Source organism: Numenius arquata, chromosome 10, assembly GCF_964106895.1.
Source record: "Numenius arquata chromosome 10, bNumArq3.hap1.1, whole genome shotgun sequence".
NCBI classification, from domain to species: Eukaryota; Metazoa; Chordata; class Aves; order Charadriiformes; family Scolopacidae; genus Numenius; species Numenius arquata.
The window spans coordinates 23,699,710-23,718,000 of NC_133585.1; the positions used below are offsets into that span (position 1 = coordinate 23,699,710).

The following is an 18,291-nucleotide window of genomic DNA, read 5'->3' on the forward strand; positions in this document are numbered from 1 at the left end:
TTTCTGGATAAAAATATTAAGTTACTTTCTTAGAAGTCTCCCTGCTTAACCAGCTACCATCTTTGATGGTATTCCTTTTTACATTTGTTGGCACTGGAAGGTTTCAACAGCTGTTGGAAAAAGACAGAGAGAGAGCATGCATTGTTTTCTTCTTCAGCACACATAATTAAGAGAGATATTATCCAAGTATTATGTTAGGACCAAATTCTGCTTGTGACTGCTTTCTCAGTAAGTCTACTAAAAAAGCTAGTAAAACTAGCTTTCAGGAGTTCAGCCTCATTTTTCCAACTTCGATATACTTACTAGTCTGGTACTTAGATTTTTTTTTTTTTTAAAAAAAAAAAAAAAGCTTTTTCACCTTATGAAAATGGGGGAACAGTTATGAAAATCAGTAAAGAACTGTATGTGGTACCCTACCATGATATTTTTGTGCAAGTGCAGCGGGGTATTTTTTAGCAAAGGCACAGAGGGGCGGCCAAACAGAAACAGGAGATTCAAAAATACTAAGCCTTGAAGTAAGACTGTACAGTTACATACGTGTAAAGTTCACTCCATTGCTAAGCACAACAGATAAGTCCATGCTGCACTTAGAAAACAATGTTTTCCTTCTAGATTTCACACATATATAAATTATGTCCATTAGGGGTACCAGTCTCAACAGAGCATTATAAAGCAAAATAACATAAAATGAACTATGAGAAAGTATATTCTGTTTTATCATGGCATTTTCACTTGCATAATAGGCCTGATTCATTTACAACAATGTGACTCCTTTACATACACATACTACTTTCTGTTTCTGAATCATTCTGTAAATAGAAACAAAAGCTATCTATCAGCATCTGCAACTTACTGCTGGTTTATTTTGAAGCATAGCTACAGTGTTGAATTGGCAACTTCCCTCAGTTCCAAGTCACAGAAGAATGAAGGTGGACCTAGCAGTATTCACCAAAAGCAAAAACTAATGGCAAATAAATTAAGAAAGCTATACCATCACCCTTTACACACAGTAGTCATAGTCTACTTTGCCATTTTAACGTAATATTATCACAGCATAAAATGAAAAGCAGAAATTTACAGCTCTTTAACAGGGTTACATGGAATTCAAACCTGTAACCTGAGTCCTTGAAAATTTGCCCTAAAAGCTCACACAGCAGCCAAAATTTTCTTATGTCAAGATAGGCTGGATTTCCGGAGGTTGTTTGGACACTGCAGTTTAACACACACCCTGTTACCTGAATAGATACCATATTCCTGCCAACAAAGCTGTGTTAACACAGCTAAACAATGCCTAAATACTTCTCCCCTGCAAGAAATGCCAATATATATATTTCTAAATGATGTCATATTTTTCAGGCAAAGTGCTAGTAAGAAAGATCACTGAAAGCTGCAAGATTTCAAAGTTACTGTTCCCTTGTTATCTACACTCTGATACCCTGAGCCCCTGCCTTACTCGGACCCAGTTAACAAACACAACACAGTGCAAGAAGCAGACATTAATTTATTTTCATCTCCACATTCAAAGCATGGCTCTAACCCCTATTCACTGCACATCACCTGATGATAAACAGACACGGAGGACACATTTGAGAGCCTTGCCACGTCACCTGAAACGGCTCCAATCTTCAGACACCTGTAAGTTTCTTTAATAGGCTAGACCAGGATTCCCATCCAACTTATGCCAAAAACGTAAAAATATCCTCAAATATTGAGCACCACAACAATCTTTCTCCAGATCTACCCCAAACAAAGCAAAATACTGCTGCGAAGGCTTTGTTGTTGTAATGTGATGAGGAAAGAGGGGGGAAAACACGTGTCATATTTTTCCCCCCCTTTCTCACTTACAACAAACATTGTTTTAAATTATTTTGATAAAATATTCCAAGGTGATTCAAAGTCTGGCAGAGAGTAGAAGAAAATTTTCCATTGAAAGGTCAATGTCAATAAAAAGTCTGAAACATTTAGAATGGAAGCACGCTCAAAACCTAACAGCTATGGCAAGATACACTTCTGCCATATGAAGATGCTGTATTCAGGTGATGTACAAAGCCAAAACTACTTTTAAAGCAGTACTGATGAAGAGCACTTGAAAAAATAAAAGATGTAATATTCAAATACACAGCATAGCAAAATAAATTTCAAAAAGCATAAATTGTTACTGAATTGGCCTGCCTAATCCAACCACAACAACATAAACTAAGAGTTTGCCAGAATAACCAATGCGATGAATGACTTTTAGCTTATTTTAAAGAAATAAGCATGCTATCATTTCCTTATTAAATGAAAAAAGGCAAATTAATCTGTATTAATATCAGTACTTGCCAAAACTTTATTTTGGAAAAGTATAATGAAAATAAAAAATATTTAAATTTCCAAGCAGAACATAGCCCCTGGCCTTCTGATACAGCAACTTGATAGAGGACAACCCAGTCTCCGTTAAATATGAGAACAGAGGTTGGACCCCTAACTGGTTTACTTACCTCTACACCACAGTGCATCACCAGACTCTTACTTCAGGCTGAAATATGTAATTCGAAAATGCTATTTTATTTCAAGTACAACATGCCATTTTTTAACCTTAAACAGAACCTGGGATGGGAATGAAAAATTTGCTTGCAGATTTAGAATACTTTCTTTGACAAAGACAAAGCACTACAAGATATATTGTTTTCACAGGGTTTACCTTGCCCTCTGAGAATTAGCTTGACTCGATGTGGAGATATCGTCAGCACCTGGCAAAGCACCACTGGCATCATCTCTCTTGAAACCTTCATTTCTTCTCACTAGCAAACCAAAAGACAAATTAATACCTGATTGGGCAACAAAGCACACAGAGTAATCCCGTCTAAAAATCAAGGACTTGAAGGTCATATGAGATTACTTAGAAAGAATCAGATTCATGTGTTCTGCACAATAGCATTACAGTATTAGAAAAACTAGCATTATGAAGCTGATTGCAATTTTCAAAGCAGTCTTATAGTTTCCCCTGGCGAAGACAGCTGCACTTCACAAGTGCAGAAGAACAATACTAAGGAAGGCCTAAAAATAAACACAATAAAAAACACACATATACAATTGCATAGACACCTTTCAAGGTGACACGTTTCTTTGTCAGCCATGACTTGAGACACGTTTATGGCAGAGACATCATATAAAACCACTACAGAACAGAAATAGAGCAGCTAGGTAAAGAAAATATGCATCCAGTCGACAAGAAGAGAGTTAAGAAACCAATATATACATTGCTGAGCTCCTGTGTTTAATTTTTGTCCCTGAAATCTGACAACTCCTTATAATTTATCTTTTTTTTTTTTCTTCTGGCAATATACCAGCCTGCTATTCTGTTTGTTATAGTTACCTCCTTTGCTGGTACATCTTTCTGTAGGAGCACCTGAGATGCTACACTTAGGGCTTGATTTTGCAAACTACTTCACTTTCATCTCTTACTGAACCCTTCACAAACAGAGCTAGCAGGATGGCTCTTACGGAACACATTCCAGCCACGGTGATTTAGAAATAGCCCTTTCTGATAGTCATTTCACTGAGCCCAGAATACTACTAGGAGCCAGAAAGCTGCTCTCTCTTGCCTGTACGAACTTAGGAGTCGTTGACTTTGGACCGGAACACATAACACATAAACAGCCTGTTCTAAATGGTAAAAAATGAAGGGAAATGCGTTATAGGAGCCTTGCTACTTCTTACTGATCCTTAGGCTTCTGGCTCAGTAAGTAGGAGGAGAAGGAAGGTTGCAAGAGCGGTGAGGACACAGAGGCTGGGTTGGAATTCTGTGCGTACAGAATACATATGGTGCAGCTATACTCTAGCTTCCTAACTAGTGCTTTCTTTCCTCATTTTCATCAAATGGTTTGGCTTGATCACTTACAATGATTCTGTGAAATGGACTGTTTCATCAGCTGTGCTCTCCTCTTGACTTCTTTTCACCATTTTAGCATTTCTTTCAAAATACGCTCCAAGCATTTCCTTCCATGCTGTGCTTCCACTATCCAAAGAAAACCCTTCCTGCCATTTATCAGTGAAAAACTCTTTGTACTATCTCCTGCTTTTCCAAGCCATTGATTTCATAGAACTTACCTAAATTTATCATACAAACAGCCTGTATCACTTTTAGATTACACTGAAATCCTTGGCCTATAAATTATCACCTGTTTAACTCTAACAAGTAAAACCCACTGATATAAGAAGAATTAAACCATGTATGTCCCACATAAAGATTTTGCAATTTACTATTATTGTACGCTAACAACTCAATCATTTTTGTGCCTCTGAAGACAGCCTGCTATATAAAACCAGCACTCCACTAAAAAGTTAACCATTTCCAGCTAGTCCTACCAAGTTCCCTTCCAGACTGCTAAATGTCAAACTCACTTCAGAACAGGCTGCCAATTATGCTGAGCTGTACACAATGTTGTAATTACATGAGATCTTACAACTTTGTATTAGCGGTAATTATCAAGCCTCCTACTAAAGATTTAACTTCATACTTTTGGGGTCTATTATTCAGCTTGAACTTTCTTCTTCAGGCTTTTTGTTTAGTTGGTGTTGGTTTTTTTTTGTTTTTGGTTTTTTTTTTGTTTTGTTTTTAAAGACAGGTCTTACCTTGCCTGAAATCTGGTTCCGAAGAAATAACTGATGGACTTTCACTCGAAGTACTATAAACGTCGCTGTGGTAAGATTTGTACCTTCTCAAAGGCTCTGAAAGTTTAAATCAGGGTATCAGAAGAGTAAGACAGCAACAGCTCTAATGCAAAAATCAAGCACAAATTAACATTTGAAATTTTTTAAAATCTTTTCAACACATTTTTAAATGCCCATCTGTGGCTATGGGGTTGGAGAGCAAACACTCAGGGGACGCTGTGCAGTCCCATTCCGTCCCTGTGGCCTGCCTGGCCTCTCTTGGCTATCCTAACAGAGCCACCTCCTCCGAACTTCTCTCTCATCAACACTTTCAAGTTAAAATTAGTATTTAACAAAAACAACAAAACCCAAGACAGAAACCAACCCATCCTGCAAACAAAACTGATGGAAACATTTGGTGCACACCTCTTGCGCAGAAAGCAACCTGCAGGACTCAGTCTCTGGTTCCTTCACGATGAAAAAGGAACAATATCCACAGAGACAAAGCAAGAACTGGAAAATTACAATTCATTCTGCTCATCTTTGACATCCACAAAATACGATTATCAATCAATTAATAAGCCCTACAGGATATTTAAATAATCTAATAGAACAGCTAAACGCATGTGATGAGAAATCGATACAACAGTCTCAGTTCCTACTCTCAGTGGAATCTTTAAACAACACAGTGGAGCAAAGGACTGCACAGAGTTGGTGTGTGCTTGACATTGCAACAATCTCCCAAAACTTTCCTATGCACAAGCCAATGAACAGCCACAGAGTGTGCAGAAAACAAAACAAAGAAGTGTCCACATTTTCGGATCAGCAATGTTCCACTAAGTGAGAGACAACTTCAGGTGTCCTTATTTGCAGAAGGCTGTCTGGCCCAACTACAGTTCATGTGTTTGAAAACACAAGTGATGATATAGTGGAAACACACGTAACTGCTGTGAAGAAGTGCAAATCACTACAGCAAGGAATACAAAATGTAAGAGTACAAAATGTGGAATACATGAGCAGATGAGTTTGGACGCTGCAAAAAGCAAGTGAAGAGTTTCCACCTACCCACATCCAGAACACAAAACGCCTGCTGAAAAATCCTGCGAGAGCAATAAACCTGCAGTCAGAGGACAAGTTAGACATGAAGCCGACAGCAATACTGATTCAGACTTCCTACAGAGGGAGGGAAAACTCCAATGGGGAAAAAGGCATGAAAAGACATAAGATAATGCAGTTGACCAAGACTAAAGACTAGTTAATTTTGAATTTTGGAGTATCAGCTTCCAAAACCTTCCTCCTTGAAAGCCAGCATTTCCCCCTTTTCTCCCAGCTCACTTGGGTTGCACCACTGTCCCACCAAATACAAGATTCTTTGAAAAAACTGGGAAAAGAAGCAAAGCTGCCCATCAGGCTGTGAAACCAACCGCTCCTACCAGGCAACCGCAGTCGCCCAGCTTAGCGGCATAAAGCACAATTAATCCTAAAGACGTTTCACATTACTCCCAGAAACGAGCAATGCTGCTCGCACATTTGCAATCCAACCTACAGCAAGATGAAGAGTATTCACAGGGGGTGCGAGGGTGGGGTTACTTCAGCTTTTCCCAATGGCTACCTTCAGCTTTCTGGATTTTACAACAAAGAAATCTACCACAAATTTAGCAATTATTTGCCTAACAAGGGAAATGAAAAACAAATTCAGTGGGTAGCATTTGGAGGTGCATTTTTAAAATGCTCCCATCCCTTTAAGCGAGGCATCAATCCAAACATGATACTGGAGCTGCAGCACAGAAACGTTTAACTGAAAACAGATCTCTTCTTTCCCAGTAGTTTTATTAGCTGTAGGTTTTTCAAGTCTGCTAAACTGACTCTGAAGCAAGAGGATAGAAAGGGAACAATAAAATATAACATGAAATTTTAAACAGATTTTTTTTTTCCTAGTCAGCAGCCTGGCCTTCCCAAGTCACACACAAATTGTGGCTCCATCTTGCTTTTTCGAGACATGAAATATTGCAAAAAAAAAAAAAAAAAAAGTAAACCAGTAAAACAGAAATATGTAACTAAACCACAAAACAAGTGTTTGTATGTGGTGGCGTGATACCTAACGGGGTACTTGACTTCTCTTGCTTCATCCTGTTAGCAGGAGTTGGCGCCCTGCTGTAGGCCAATGGGCGAGCTCATGAGCCAAAGAAACATAAAGCAAGATTCCCAGTCACTGCTTATCTCAATGTTTTCACAGGTCTCCACATGAGGCCCAGATAGGTTTAAAGCTATTCTCCCAGCATCTGCGAAGTAGAGACAGAGATGGGACCACCCTCCTTTCTTGTCACATCTAAGCGAGACCATACAACTTATCCCAGTAACACAAGCAAAGGGATTCTTCTCATCTTCATGGAGCTGCATCAATGACTATCAGCCTGTTCAGCCTAGGGACAACAATTTAAAAGCAATGAAGCAGCTACAGCCTGAAATTCAGGGTAAATCCTCTAGATTTTTCTTTGCTTTGCCCAGTTAGGGAAAAAAAAATATATCTACATGTAGAACTGTTTGCTGCTGGGGCATCTTCTCTTTGGCAGCCACCCTCCAGTTCTCTGTTGGTACATACATGTCTGTGTGCACCCCCCTGCACATCTCCCCAACACAGCACCTCCTCTTAACCAAACAATCTCTTCTGGGGCACGGACAAGATACACACTGCAGACCTGCAAACGTTCAATTAAATTGTAAGTATTGAGACTACAGTATCTATAACGCTTGCAAAATTACCCACATAATTTATGTTGTCTCCTCTCTTTCAGCAAATTCTCCTCAATTCCAACATATCATTACGATTTAACTTCAGAGAAGGGACTTGGATCATGTCCAAGCCAACCTCCTAATTAAGAACTGGCTTCCAAAGGTCATGAAGTCCCAATTCTGGGATCAAGTTACAGCTGAGCTTTTCATACAGCAGTTTCAAAAATGAGCCTGTCTGGATGGGAAGGAATGGGAAGATGACATCGATAAAAGCTAAAATAAGTTACCTCCCATATTTGAAGCTTTCCTTGGGGTTTTTGAATGGCCTTGATTTGTTGGTTTGGGTTTTTATTTTTTTGTGTGGTTGTTTGGTTTTGATTGTTTTTTGGTTTTTTTAATGTTTTGGTGACTGAAGACAGACTTCAGAATTGATTTAACTTCTAGGAAGATCAAGCACATGGTAGCAAAAAATCATTCTACCAGTTACCACTGTTAACAATTCAGCGTTTAGATTACAGCCTCAGAACACTTCAAGTCATTTCATACCTTGGTAGAAAAATAAACCTGAGCTTAAGCACGTTTTAAGTCCACAACTAAAATGAATATATAAAACCTGTACTAATGAAAGTTAACATGCGGCAGCGTCCTGTGCAGAGATAAATGAAGCATTACAGCTTGAAGACCCTGTGTTTGTGCTGCTTAGCGCTGCAGCGACGCCTTTTCAAGCTCCCCATCAAAGCCAGCAGAGCACAACCTCACTGGCATAATGCAGCACAGAATAACAAAACACACTATTTACGCACAGCAAGACATGCAAGCCCAGACAAGTGATTTACAGAAAGCCTCACCTCAGCCAACTTCAACAGAAACCAGAGAGCCACATTTAGCCTGGAATTCCATTATCCTGAATACGTGACTCACATTAGATACACAGCTTTTCAAATACACATTATTACAGAATTATTACTGGCTGTACAGAGCAGGAAAAGGACAGAGAAGATGGCAGAGGTAAAGAGGCAGTCCCATGACAGCAAGGGAGCTCTTGTTTGCTCTTTGAGGTTTATTGGTGGGTTTCTCTATTACACAAGAGTGTTACTATAACACCATTTAAAACATGTTAACTGTCCCTTAGGAGAGGCTGGGACTTGCTTCCTTGACAAGAGTTTAACCAATAAGTTACAGTTGTATTTAGTCTTCTTTTTCGTCTTTTGATCGAAGAAAACTTGAATTATCTTATGCAAGGCAGCATCGGTTTACCAGAAAGAACGTTGAGATCCAGAATAAATCCCTGGTAAGGATTCATATCCAACAAGTGCACAAGGGAAACAAATCCATTCAGCCTTCTAGGGGAGCAGGCTCATTTTAACTCGCAACGTTCCCACTGCCCATGTTCTAAATGAAAGAGCTGTACGGTGCAGGCAGCCCCAGTCACCAGCCATCCGGGCGGCTCCCTCCAGAGCCTAAGGGTTCAGCAGGATCCGAGTCACAGGAAGAAACAGAGCCATGTAAAATTGCCAAAAACACACATCTCTAGGGCTAGGCTGGGAAGGAAAACAGCAAGATTAAAAATAACAACTCCAGGGTCTGGTAAGAACTTAGTGTCTTGTACTTAGAAAGACGCATTTTTTTTTTCCTGGATCTGTGTCATGCCATCTAGGATAAAGTATGTAAATGGACACAGATTGAAAGTGTGGCAAATAAAGTTGCTTGATTTAATTTAAATGTTTTATCCAACTGAGTAATGTGTTGGCTAAAAATTGATAATCCCAGACCGTGACCTGCCAAAAGCTTGATAAAGAAGATAAAGCAGATGCCACTTTGCTGGGCAATTATGGAATTTTAAGAGCTGTTTTACTACCTTATGTTAAACTATGTAATTCACTTAGTCATTCACTACATTCACTTACATTCAGTATTAGTTATGTAATAACTAATAGTGGCTGATGCCAGAGAACTTGTACTTTACAGAAATCCCACAAACATTTCTTTCTTTTTCGTTGAAAAGCCAACTTCTGTAGCGTCAGTAACATTAGCAACTGAAAGTCCTCTATCTAAAATACTATCAGTCCGTTATCCTAACCCTTCAGCTTCACTAATACGACTTCTGAACATTGTTCTAACTGGACCTTATCCTTACCAGACATACCAACCATATGACATACCAACCATTTCGCCACTGCTCAATTTAAATGGTACTGCAGCACAATCATCGGAAGGCATGTGTAAACTCAGCCTTAATTCGCTTTCACATGCAAACAGATCTGTCATTGTGGATGACTCGCAGTTCCTCTGCTTAGGGTACACATGAACTGAGTGCATACAATTAATGAGAAACAGAAAGTATGCACAATTCATTGAATTTACAGAGGTAAGTTTGTAAATTCTTCTTTTGCCCCAAATCCAAATCTCCCATTTAACCCAGAATTTAACCCATTTAACTTCTGCAGAAGCTCCCAAATTCATCTCTCTGGGGCTTCATTTGCTGGGATAAATTTACTACCAATAGTTGCCTGACTACCTGCAGAAATTTTCCCTTATTCAAAAATGCAGCTTCAAACTAACACAGCTTCTAAAATTGGGACATTTTGAGTATCCTTAACCAGAACTCGCCACCTAAACACATAGTCATAATATAGTTGTTTTCTAAATGAGGTCCAGATGACTCTTCAGGGTAGCTAATGAAAACATTGCTTTGGGAGATGACATAGAAGACTAAGGAGGCAGAGACCCAGCTCTAGAAACAAGAGTATTACTGCTTCTTCCTGCTGACTGTCCGAAGCAGAGAGCAGTAAATGAACAAAAAAAATAAAAGAAAAAAAAAAGAAGAGACTTAATTATCTGGGTTTTCAGTTGGAAAAATCAAAGGTAAAAAGAGAGATGGATAAGCACAGCTTGAGGCTCTGGGATTCATATGGTTCCCAACTGCAAAAACATTTAACAAAGGCTTGAGAATATTCCCAAACCACCCCCATTACCCGACCCCTGGACTCAGCATTCCAAAGCTTCAGCAAGAGCAGCTTTTTTGGTATCCTCCCCTCTTTTCCCTCCCTGTTTCCTTTTCGACCCACAGCCAGCTACATTACGACTCTCCTAACTGGTTGTGCGCTCCTGTATTTCACCAGGACATAAGCAATCTTTACATCTTGCTTCCTCATGCATCTCAGGAACATCATCCTCATAAGCAAAGCAACATCCTCATAAGCAAAACTGCATATAAAGCAGCAACACACATCCACTCAGAACAAGGCGGGTGGAAGCTGCCTAAGCAAATAAAAGGGAGAGATTCATACAAGGCTGCCATCTTGCAGCCTTGTGGCCTACTATTGTGCCATCTGAAGGCAGGCCTGAGATATGAAAAATGAAGCGTGTTTACGCTTCATAACTCTCAGAAGATACCATCAGTGTTGTGGGTGAGAAGGCAAAGACAGCAGGGGGGCAGGAAGAGCAGACGATGCCTTCACGCTCCTCAGCAGCGACGCAGGCTTGCAAAACGGTACTTTTTCTCTGAAACGGGACACTCTCAGTTGGTGCCAGGGAACAACTTCCAAGTTTCAAAAGAACAACAAAACCAAAATCTGCTCTCCTGGTACAGATAAACTGCTTGAATTTAACACCTAACAACTTAAGAACTCTAAACAACTTTACCTAAGCTCACAAAACCTACATAAAAAAACCCAACGATAACAGCAGAGATGCAGAACTCACTCTCCCATCTCTTGGCGAGATTAGCACATATTTCTGGAGCCTGTTCTTAGTGCTCAGAACTGGCTACACCTGAGGTCAAATAGCAGTCTCTTTCCCCTTCCGGCTAAGCATCTAACCATAAACAATCATCTTCAGTACATGAGAGCTAAACGGCCTCTACCCTGAAACCGTACAGCAGAATAACGTGGGAAACAGCAAGTTCAGGAGCAAGGCACTTGAAATGACACTGCCTTTGGAAGGCTTGTGAGGCTAAATCCGAGATGTTCTGACTGTAGATTACAGTGCAGTTTAAATGGTCTCTAGGCTCACTACAAGCTACTCTATCACAGAACAGATGTAATTAAAGCTCTGTCATTCTTCCCACTCTAAACTCCACTTTTCATGAGTTTATAATTTGCATTGTAAAAATCTGTTCCGAGTGAAAAGTTGGCATAGCACAGCTTCCGCATGAGAACATTTTCTTTTTCCAAGACAGTCAGCTCCTTAAGGTTTTATAAATAACAAAAAGCTTGCCAACTTATTTTGGGTTAAGTTAAAGAAGAAATAAGCCACGTGTCCCTTAAGTTCCTTTGTAGTTTGAGGAGGGAAGCTTTATCTGGCCAAGTTTAACCTGCAGAGAGTCCAATGCAACTTCACAATTCAAAAACTGAAAACCAACATACAACTGAAAGCAGAGGCTTACTACAACTTACAGACTTGACTGTAACCTAGATCTGGACTCAACTAAATTGAAAATATTCCCAAACCTACCAAAGAGAAGGCAGATTGTGTCCTCTCTACTAAAACCAACCACCAACCCTGTTCCCATGACTCCTGGCCCATTCCTCCCCTCCAACCTGAACAGATCCTTGTTCCTGACTACTCAAGTTTTCAAAATACCTTACGCTCTTTCTCTGTTTCCCCTTTCAATGCCTCTCCTTTGAGGTCATGCTGTGTTCCACGTAGAGAAAGAGTAGTAGTTTCTGTCATTTTCTGTGGACTTCTTTCCCATCCATTTCTAATTGTTGCCCACCTATCGGCTGTGTGACTACCAGCTGTAGGCAGTAAGACACTCTCACATCAAGTGAGGCGACATTTTACCACAGCTTTCCATGCAGCCGCCCATATCTCACAGCTAGGCTGGACTTACGTCAGAAGAACAATTCCCCACACACTTGCTAATGCCTGACATTTGAAATTATCTGTCTATCCACTAAGTGCTTGAAAATCGCATACAACAGTAACGCACAAATAACTTAAAGACTGTATTTTTCATTTCTTTGACAGATGAAACTAACAATAGACTCTTTTTATGAAAGATCTCAAGGGATTAATCTGTTATAAACAAGATGTGAGATAAGAAATAGTAAAACATATGGAAAAGAGGAAAAGGGAAAGAAGTCTTAGTAGACTTGCAGACTTTATGTATTACGGCTTTTGTGAATCTGCTCATTAGAGTGGAATAGAATACTTTGTCAGGCTTCTCAAGCCCTGTAAAACACAACAGCAACTAACTCCTATGTGAAAAAGTATTCCCCATCCATCTTACTAAAATACTCCTTTAAACCGTCTCTCATTAAAAATTCACAACTAGATTCTTGCCTGAAATTTTTATTTAAGCAGTTAACTGACCAAAGAAAAAAAAGAGCAGCCTAAAATAACACAGCAGAGCTACACTCCCGACCGCAATGCAAGAGTGAGACATACCTCCTCTCTCTGTCCAAAGTAGGAAACTCAGAAGACAAGAACATTGCAACCCAGCTATCTGTTGAGAAAGTATCTTCATTTTTTTCTAACAAGTAATAACTGAGAATTCAGAAGGATGGGCAGTGAGTCATTAGCTATTGCCTCAATCTTCCCCGTACAGATTTGTCACTCAGCTCCTGTGACTCTTAAGCCCCAGTTCCCGGGTTATTTTGACTGCACTTTCAGCCATCCCCTTTATGAATCAAGTAGTTTCACACATCCAAACTATCTCAGTTTGCAAGGCACAGGCATATTATGTTTTCTGCTGTCTCCCAATCTGTTTGAATGAGAATGATAAACTCTTGCTCATCAATGGGTTTGGCCAAGCTGTTGGTTTTGCTGTTGTGCAACACAAACCTGCACTCCTGAACAACAAGGTTATTGAGCTTTCCCAATGCAGGGAGTGGCCTCCCCTTAAACTCTGCCAACTGCCTATCTCCAAAGATCCCAGTGGACTCATATACTTGAGATGGGTCCTTTCAATTTCAGACTCGTTAACCAAAAACCAACCAACCTTCCCGGTACCTCATCAGACATCTCACTGCATAATGACTGACGGTTAACTTCTATTGAGACAAACAATGGTATCACCACAGTACTACTTCCATTTATGTCCACCTCCTCACATTACAGTCTAACCCTCACTGGAAGGCGCTAATTTGATAGCACAAAACCACTCCAGCTGTCTTGTCTGTACAACTTCTCCAGAAATCACAGTAGCTTTTTGAACTGCCTATGCCATTTCATTCCCAACTCCTTTCTGGAGCACAAGGCTCCCAGGCATAGCAGAGTAAGAATTGTTTTCCCATGCTAAGTGCAATATAAGCATATTCTGAGATGGCCACAAGGGGCATGAACAGGTATTTTTAGAAATTCAACCTTGACAAAAGGCTTTATCAGCTCTCCTAAATACGGAAGCGTTTACACCTCAGTGCAGGAAAATGAAGCAAAAATGCTTTTTTTCCCCCACAGTTATTTCCACCACACGACAGACAGGCAGCCATGAGTTTTCAACTGTATGGATTTTAAATGCACCTGAATAAATGACTGGGCTAGCTCTTCTACCATATACCTTACATGACTAAATTATGCCTTTTGGCCCATCACAAGCAGGATCCAACTCTGCTCTCAGTTTCTACCCAACTGTCCCAAATTTACAACCTCTGAAAATCACATTTCCAAAGCAAACAAAATATGCAGTTCCCGTTAGAGGGTTCTGCATAAAGACCATTTTATAAGTTTCCACAGAACAAATACACAGACCTTCCCCCCACCCCGCCCCATTCTTTTAATTAACTGATGGAACTTGTTGTGAAGTATTCCCACTGAGTTGAAGATCTTAACATGAGCCCAAAAATAACTTCATATTTACAGACTTAAATGCATCATCCAGAGTTATACAGTGCAAAAACAGAGATCTGAAGATTAAATTCTCCCTTTCCTCTGGGGTATAAATCCATCTCTAATAGCTGGAGATGAGGATTTTCCTTCAAGGAAAATTACTTCACAATTGGCTGTTACCAACTTTTTTTTTTTTTTCTAATTATAATTAATGAACTTGATACTGGCTGACTTACAGAAATCAACTATTTTCACTGGGTAAGCAATCTGGACAAGCACATTTATCTTCATTGGCAACAGACATTCTAATGCTTTCACTTTACCTAAAAAAAAAAAAAGAAGACGAAGCGAAGATCTCAGCAGTTTCAAGAGCTGCTACAAGAGAACTCAAATTTCTCAGAGAAATCTATGTCTAATGACTGGAATACTTAGAAAATCAAAAAGCTTCACTAACCTTCTACATTCATAGCTTCCCTCAGAAGCTGCAACTTCTTCTGTCTCTCTCTTATCCTGTCAAAGGCACTTGATATTGCTGCAGAAGTCGATGTCTCAGGCACATGGCGCGTTTGGTCCAGTTTTTGCGGCCCAAAGACATCCAGTGCTATGCTCCCATCAGAGTATCTTGCTTCCTTGTTTCTGGTAGCAGTAGAAGTCCGTACTGGAAACGCGTCACACTGATGCTTGTGCCCGTGAGAGCCTCCAGCATGGCCCCTCTCAGCTGCCTTGTCTGTTGCACAAAGCAAATCTGTGGAGGAAGCCCACACTTTCCTCTTGCGAGTGACATCTGTATGAAGGTGACCTTTTTTTTCAAACTCACTGGTTTTACATATATGAGGACAGAAAACATCTTCCTGTCTCGAGTTGTAATCTGTGGAAATGCCCTGGGAAAACTCCTCCTCGACTTGTGTTCCTCTGATGGACAGAAATCCCATAGACTTGCTAAGTCCTTTGTTAAGCATGGTCTGTTGCGAGAAGTGAGTTTTGTGTCCATCGGGTGCATCGACCACTAATGTTTTTCCTGGAATAAGGAAACATTTCATATATGTAATTTTGTACTTAATACACCAGAGTCCAACACAAGTTACTTATCGTTAAAGTGTATAGAGAGCACACATTTTGGCCTTGATTTTGCCATACAAAGCATTAAGACAGCTACTTAAAGGGCTGTCTCAGTCAACAGAGACAGAACTCCAACTGCTTCATATCTGACAGGGATTTTATTTTTTTTATTTCTGAAGTGCTCAAGAAAAAAATATGGCCTACTATAATTCAGCATTAACATTAAAAAAATGTGCTGAAAGTTGTGTTCTCATTTTATTTTTAAAATAGTCTGGACTATCACCAAAATTACTGTTTAACGATCAACCTGAAACCAGCCATTCCTCTCACCCCTCACACCCAAAGACACCACCTACAATTTTCAATGACAAGTTCAGGTTTGTTCTACGGATTTACAGATGCCCTGCAGCAGTGGCGTAGTAAGAGAAGAATGACTATGTAGTCAGGAATTTTAAAAATCCTGGATCTTCCTTTAGTGATTATTTTTGGTGATGACAGTCTCTCCGCATAAAGAATACTCAAAAGCAACAAACCTTCTAAAAGCACAGTGATTCTATGAGCCTATACACTTCCATGTTTCATTAATAAATGGATCAGCCAATACTAATGAACACTCTCCCTTCTCCCTCTCCCTTACCATAAAATTACTTCCAGAATAAAAGAAACTATCAGAGGTGGAATAATATCAATGAAATATGTGCTCTCTGAAAAACCCCCATCATGGTCACCAAGAAGTTTTGATGATCATGTATGTCTCGGGCATAAAATTTTCTCAAAGCGTTACCCCGATTTTACAAAATTAATTACAAACAAACATCGGTAAGGACAATCAAATTTCTTAACGTTAACAGGTGACCTACAAGTTTACCTTCCACATTCTTAAGCCTTCGTGGGATCAGAGTAAAAGAATTATAACCATTATAAGAGTAACACCTCAGAGAAAAGCTAGTATCAAAGACTACCCAACTGCTACTTGCTTTCTGTTAACAGATGAAATTTTTTTAATGCTTCTGCATTATTTAAGTTGCAAGAATCCAAAGTCTATGGTAGATGTCACACCGGCAGTAATTTACTTGTAACTCCAACTGGCCAAGTACATTGCAAAAATTATTAAGATGAATTCTAACCTTTCCTATCTGCAGCATATACACTGCATTAATATGGCAATCTCGACTTCATCATGCTACGCCAACAAGAAAACCCAATGAAAAATATTCCACACTGGGTAGCCTAAGCAATACCTGCCCACCCAAGTGGAGTCAGTACAGCATGTGATGCTTTTCTAAGAGCTAGCTCCCTCTCTACTCTGATATTACCATGGACATCTTTTAAGAAGCAGCAGCCTTGAAGACAGCCTCACAAAAGAAAGCAGTCGTGATCTCAAAGTAACTTACTGTGCCGTATTTACTCGTCTCAAAGATGGCTCTATAGTGCTGCGCGCTGCTCTTCCAAAGTCAACTGAAATCAACTGCCTCACTTGCACAGTAGGCTCCTGCTGGTATTTACCTAGAGTCTATTATCCTTTTGAACTGAGTTCCACAGAATGCTTTAAGGACGCTCATAATTGTACTCAGAAATGCTTTAAAAGCTTATGGCTTTCCACCTTTCAACTCCGATATTCTACTTGAAGAGGGGCTGTTAGTTTTCACTTGCTATTTCTGTGATATTAAGCTCATAACGGGTGTTGAAAAAAAGCAAGACTAAAGCCAAATGCAAGCAGGAATCCCCTTCAAATGCACGATGGCAAAACATTAGGGTTCTATTGTCTAAAAAGCGTCTCATAAATTACACAGTTCCCACATGTTCCAGCCAAGAGAATAAACCAAAAAACTTTGCCAATGAGAATGAACTTCTGAAAGGTTCTGACATGTCACTTCATATTTTACAAATACGGCTTTAATCCTAAACTCCAGTAAACATAATTATGTTTGTGGTCAGGTAAATCTTATGTTATTGTCTTATTTTCAGACTATACATCCCTCATAAGGCTGGTGAATTACATATAATATTCACAGACACAAAAAAGCCCTTTAAAAATAGCCATTCACTGTGAAGTTCCCACTGTCTAAAGCAGTGGGATGATACCCATTCTGCAAACGCATGCTTCACATTCACCTACATGCACATCAAGAACACGATTTTAACTCAGTCATTTGTGAGAGAGATAAAAAACAAAATACTGCAGTATTTAAGATCGTCAAAAAAAAAAAAAGCAAATCATAGAATCATCCAGGTTGGAAGAGACCCTTGGGATCATCGAGTCCAACCATCTACCCTACACTACAAAGTTCTTCCCTATATCATATCCCCTAACACCACATCTAAATGTCTCTTGAACACATCCAGGGATGGTGACTCAACCACCTCCCTGGGCAGCCTGTTCCAATGCCCAACCACTCTTTCTGTGAAAAATTCTTTCCTAATGTTCAGTCTAAACCTACCCTGCTGGAGCTTGAAGCCATTCCCTCTTGTTCTGTCATTAATTACCTGTGCGAAGAGACCAGCACCAACCTCTCTACAGTGTCCTTTCAAGTAGTTGTAGAGAGTGATGAGGTCTCCTCTCAGCCTCCTCTTCCTCATACTAAACAGTCCCAGCTCCTTCAACCGCTCTTCATACGATTTGTTTTCCAGGGCCTTCACCAGCTTCGTTGCCCTCCTCTGTACTCGCTCCAGCACCTCAATATCTCTCTTGGATTGAGGTGCCCAAAACTGGACACAATACTCCAGGTGTGGCCTCACCAGTGCTGAGTACAGGGGCACAATCACCTCCCTACTTCTGCTGGTCACGCTATTTCTAATACAAGCCAGGATGCCATTGGCTTTCTTGGCCACCTGGGCACACTGCCGGCTCATATTCAGCCGCTTGTCAATTAGAACCCCCAGGTCTCTTTCTTCCAGGCAGCTCCAGCCACACTTCCCCAAGCCTGTAGCAATGCACGGGGTTGTTGTGGCCCAAGTGCAGAACCCGGCACTTGCCTTTGTTGAAACTCATGCCATTGATGTTGGCCCAATGATCCAATCTATCTAGGTCTCTCTGTAGAGCTTCCCTATCCTCCTGGGAATCAACACTCCTGCTTAGCTTGGTGTCATCTG

At 40.1% G+C, this 18,291-nt stretch overlaps 1 protein-coding gene across 1 annotated transcript in view; it reads right to left on the reverse strand.

The window, feature by feature from the left end:
• The window catches only part of PTPN13 (protein tyrosine phosphatase non-receptor type 13), a 104,161-nt gene that overhangs the window by 50,194 nt on the left and 35,676 nt on the right, over nucleotides 1-18,291 (reverse strand). Inside the window, exons 6-8 of the mRNA XM_074154257.1 lie at nucleotides 14,594-15,157; nucleotides 4,618-4,713; nucleotides 2,684-2,783 (exon numbers count right to left, since the gene is read on the reverse strand). Coding sequence (XP_074010358.1) covers nucleotides 2,684-2,783; nucleotides 4,618-4,713; nucleotides 14,594-15,157 — 760 coding nt within the window. The remainder of the gene's footprint in view (nucleotides 1-2,683; nucleotides 2,784-4,617; nucleotides 4,714-14,593; nucleotides 15,158-18,291) is intronic.